Source organism: Sinocyclocheilus anshuiensis, unplaced genomic scaffold (assembly GCF_001515605.1).
Source record: "Sinocyclocheilus anshuiensis isolate Anshui unplaced genomic scaffold, SAMN03320099.WGS_v1.1 scaffold21, whole genome shotgun sequence".
NCBI lineage: Eukaryota > Metazoa > Chordata > Actinopteri > Cypriniformes > Cyprinidae > Sinocyclocheilus > Sinocyclocheilus anshuiensis.
This window is the reverse complement of record NW_015536472.1, coordinates 511,621-515,402: the sequence shown is the minus strand read 5'-3', so window position 1 is coordinate 515,402 and position 3,782 is coordinate 511,621. Positions and strand designations below refer to the sequence as shown.

The 3,782-nt window shown below is 30.2% G+C and overlaps 1 protein-coding gene across 2 annotated transcripts in view; it reads right to left on the bottom strand.

The window, feature by feature from the left end:
• Window positions 1-3,782, bottom strand: part of LOC107701405 (mitofusin-1-like) — a 39,486-nt gene that overhangs the window by 30,204 nt on the left and 5,500 nt on the right. For both annotated transcript variants that reach the window (XM_016503440.1, XM_016503511.1), the window contains 2 exons: window positions 1,193-1,300; window positions 477-630 (listed from right to left, as the gene is read on the bottom strand). In XM_016503440.1, coding sequence (XP_016358926.1) covers window positions 477-630; window positions 1,193-1,300 — 262 coding nt within the window. The remainder of the gene's footprint in view (window positions 1-476; window positions 631-1,192; window positions 1,301-3,782) is intronic.

Here is a 3,782-nt window from a genome sequence, read left to right as displayed (position 1 = left end):
TCGATAATTTTGACCCATACAATGTATTTTTGGCTATTGCTACAAATATACCCCAGCGACTTAAGACTGCTTCTGTGCTCCAGGGTCACATATATATATATATATAATTATAATTAATATATTAAATATAAATATATAAAAATGTATATATTTATAATTTATAATAATACAAAACTTTTAATACGGGAAAAATTTTTTTTAAGAATGTTGGCAACTAAACAGTTTCAGTTTCCATTGACTTTTATTGTATGGACAAAAAAATACAATGGAAGTCAATGGGTACCAAAACTGTTTGGTTATCAATGTTCTTCAAAATATCATTTTTGTGCTCGGCAGAAGAACAAAAGTTCTGGAATGGAATGAAATGAGTGTGACAGTTTAATTTCAGTGTGAACTGTTCATTTAAATACCCAAATCTGATTCCCATCCGCTAGATGTGATGCTGGCTCGTGAAGCCGTCAGCATCACGCTCTTACCCGTCTCTGGCATACCCTGCGCCCGCTGCATCCGCGAGTTCAGCACCTCCTTCGCCGACACGAAGAAAATACGATTCGGCGCTTGAGCTCGATCCACAACCCTCAGCTCCTCCACCAGGAAGTTCACGCACCTGTCCGTGTGCTGCTTTCGCACCTGAGACCATTAAACAACCGCAAATCAATGACAGATTTACAGATACACTCACTTCACTTTGGGAAACTCTGGAGTAGAGGTGACCAATATAGATTTTTATTATTATAATTATTACAATAATTAGTATACTATGTTATTATAATTTAAAAATGAATAAATATGGGGGAAAAAAATGAATTTAAAAATGAATCCGTAAAATTTAAACATTATTTAGATGGGAACTTTATTATTTATTTTTCACAAGTAAAGACATTTTTAATCATATTTTGTCAAATAAGGACAGAGTAGTGCTAATTACATTTTTTTTGTGTGTGTTAATTTTCAAGGATTTAAAATGTGGTGATGGTGTTCTCGACACTGTCAAAATAAAAGTCCCATGCACCATCAAAATAAAAGTCCCATGCACCATCAAAATAAAAGTCCCGCTTCCAACACATCAGCCAAATAGAAATGCTTGTTGGTCGATGCCTATAATTAATAAATGGCAAATATCGGCCGATATATTGGTCTTGGTGATATCTACTGGTCCACGACTAATCTGCAGTGAGCCAAATAAACTTACATCGTCCATGTATTCGGGTTCGGCAGCAGACGCGTCCCAGCGATTGTTCAGGATGAAGATGTTAGGTTTTGACAGGCGTTCATTGACCTTGTGGAAGAAATGCTTCTCCTTTAAAAAGAAATAACAAAGAGGTTGAGTTCACTGTGTGTGTGTGTGTTTCCATCACACAACCTCTACACACACACATGCTGGCAGCGTAAAGACAACACACGTGTGTTCACTCTTATCTAATCAGCTGTTGAGCAGCAATAAACTACAGCATTCAATTCGGAGCATGAAGAACGTGCGCTTAAACAGAAATACAGGAACATCTGAACTCATGTGAGCATCACATCAAATGAGAAATAATGTGAAATCTAAAACTCTGAGATATGGATGTATCTGAAATATTGGCTTGTTCAGAACAAAACCATTTAAAAAAATCATTACTTAAAATAAAATAAACTTGATCTGAAATTTATATAAATATACAACATTTAGTTTAACAATGTACTAAAAACTAAAACTAAAATAAATATAAAAAAATATACAGACATATATAAAAATGACAAAAACGTTCAACAAAACTACTAAAACTTTAAAATTAAAATTAAAATATAAAGAAAATAAAAAAATAAAACCTAATTCAAAATATTAATAAAAACTATAAAAATATCTCAATGATACTAAAATAACACTAATTCAGAGTGGAATACTTTATATAATATTTCTTTATATATACTTTATATAGTAAAATCAGTATGCATATATGGGGGGATTTAACAGAAATGGAATAAATCTATAAATAATTTATTAAATAAGTTATACAATGCAAAAAAAAATAGTTTGATGAAGTGCAAGCATAAATTAATAAATTAAATAATATATGAAATTTATTTTTTTTTATCTAAAATAATACAGACATTAAATGAAAATTAAAATGCAGCAGACAAAATAAAACAAATTAATATTTCATGATGTTTTCAAATACATTATGATATATAAAGTAAATGTAATTCACAATTTATTTATTTATGCTTACATTTTATTGCAACATTCAATGATGCATTTATCATTTTATTATATATTTATTTAATTTCATGTTTTAAATCCCTTCACATGTATACAGTACACGTTCCGTTCTCAATGTCAAACAGTGTTTCTAACCACTTTAACTTTATTTCCAAGTAAAACAGGATACAAGTTATTAAAAAGAAAGAAATGTAGAGCGGATGTCATCGTGAAATCATGAGAAGTGGGAGAAACTACACACTAGTGTTGTATGCTGCACATTTTGGCAAATGCTTTAGGTATTTCTATGCATATGGAACATTTGCAGACTGTGTACAGTATACTATAAAAGCTTCAGATAAAGCTGGTAATAATGCCATTCCGGACTATTGAGTCTTTTCCCTAAATAAATACAAATGAGACATTTAGTTTAGTTTTGGCCTGAAGAAAGGTTCTAGGATTGCTCCTGATGTTTTATAATGGGGTGTTTATCTGCCCTTTAGGAAAATCCCCCGAGAGAGGCCCTGAAATCCACTGAAGCATCCTGGGATAGCAGGCGTTTGTGTGCGAGCAGAGTTCAGTCTAAACGCAGCGCTGCATTCTTCAGAGCAACCTCTCCTGCGCCGCATACTTTCCCATATTAGCACACTACAAACACAGCATGTGACAACAGCACTCGCCGCTCCAGACGAGTCAGATTAAAGGGGTCATATGATGCTGCTAAAAATAACATTATAGAGGCATCTGAAATCAAACTTTTTTTTCCATTTTCAAACTTTTATTTTTTTCCCCAAATTCTACGAATTTTAATTTTCCTGGATTCCGTCTTAATGTCCCATCACAATTATGTTTTAATCAACAAAAAGTAAATATTTTCAGTTGATTTCATGATCAACCTTTGCAATTTAATATATTTTTTTAAACTTTAACAATTTGAGAAATTTTATTTATTTTTTTGAAACTTTTATTTTTCCCGTAATTCTGCATTTTCGGTTTTATTTTTTCTGGATTCTGTGTTAATTTAGTAGTCGCTTAACTAAATCTGAATTATGAATTGATTTAATTAAACTTCATTAAACTTAATAATTAAACTTTCACAATGACAGAAGCCTTTAAAATCGAATTTTGATAAGTACATTCCACTATATAACGCTAAAATATTTCTGTCATAAAGTTAAACCAAACTTTTATTTTGACAGGTTGTCATGAAGAGTTTCTGTGTTTTAATAAATTGTGTTATTTATTATTATTATCATATTATTATTTGTATTATTATTATTTCTTCAAGTTAAACCAAACTTCTATTTTGACAGGTTGTCATGAAGATTTTATGTGATTTAATAAATTGTATTATTTATTACTATTACTATTATTATTAATATTGTTACTATTATTATTATCTTTCTACTGTGCAACAATAATATATTTCTGTCATTATTTCTTCAAGGTAAACCAAACTTTTATTTTGACAGGTTGTCATGAAGAGTTTCTGTGATTTAATAAATTGTATTATTTATTACTATTATTATTAATTTTATTACTATTATTATTATCTTTCTACTGTGCAACAATAATATATTTCTGTCATTATTTCTTCAAG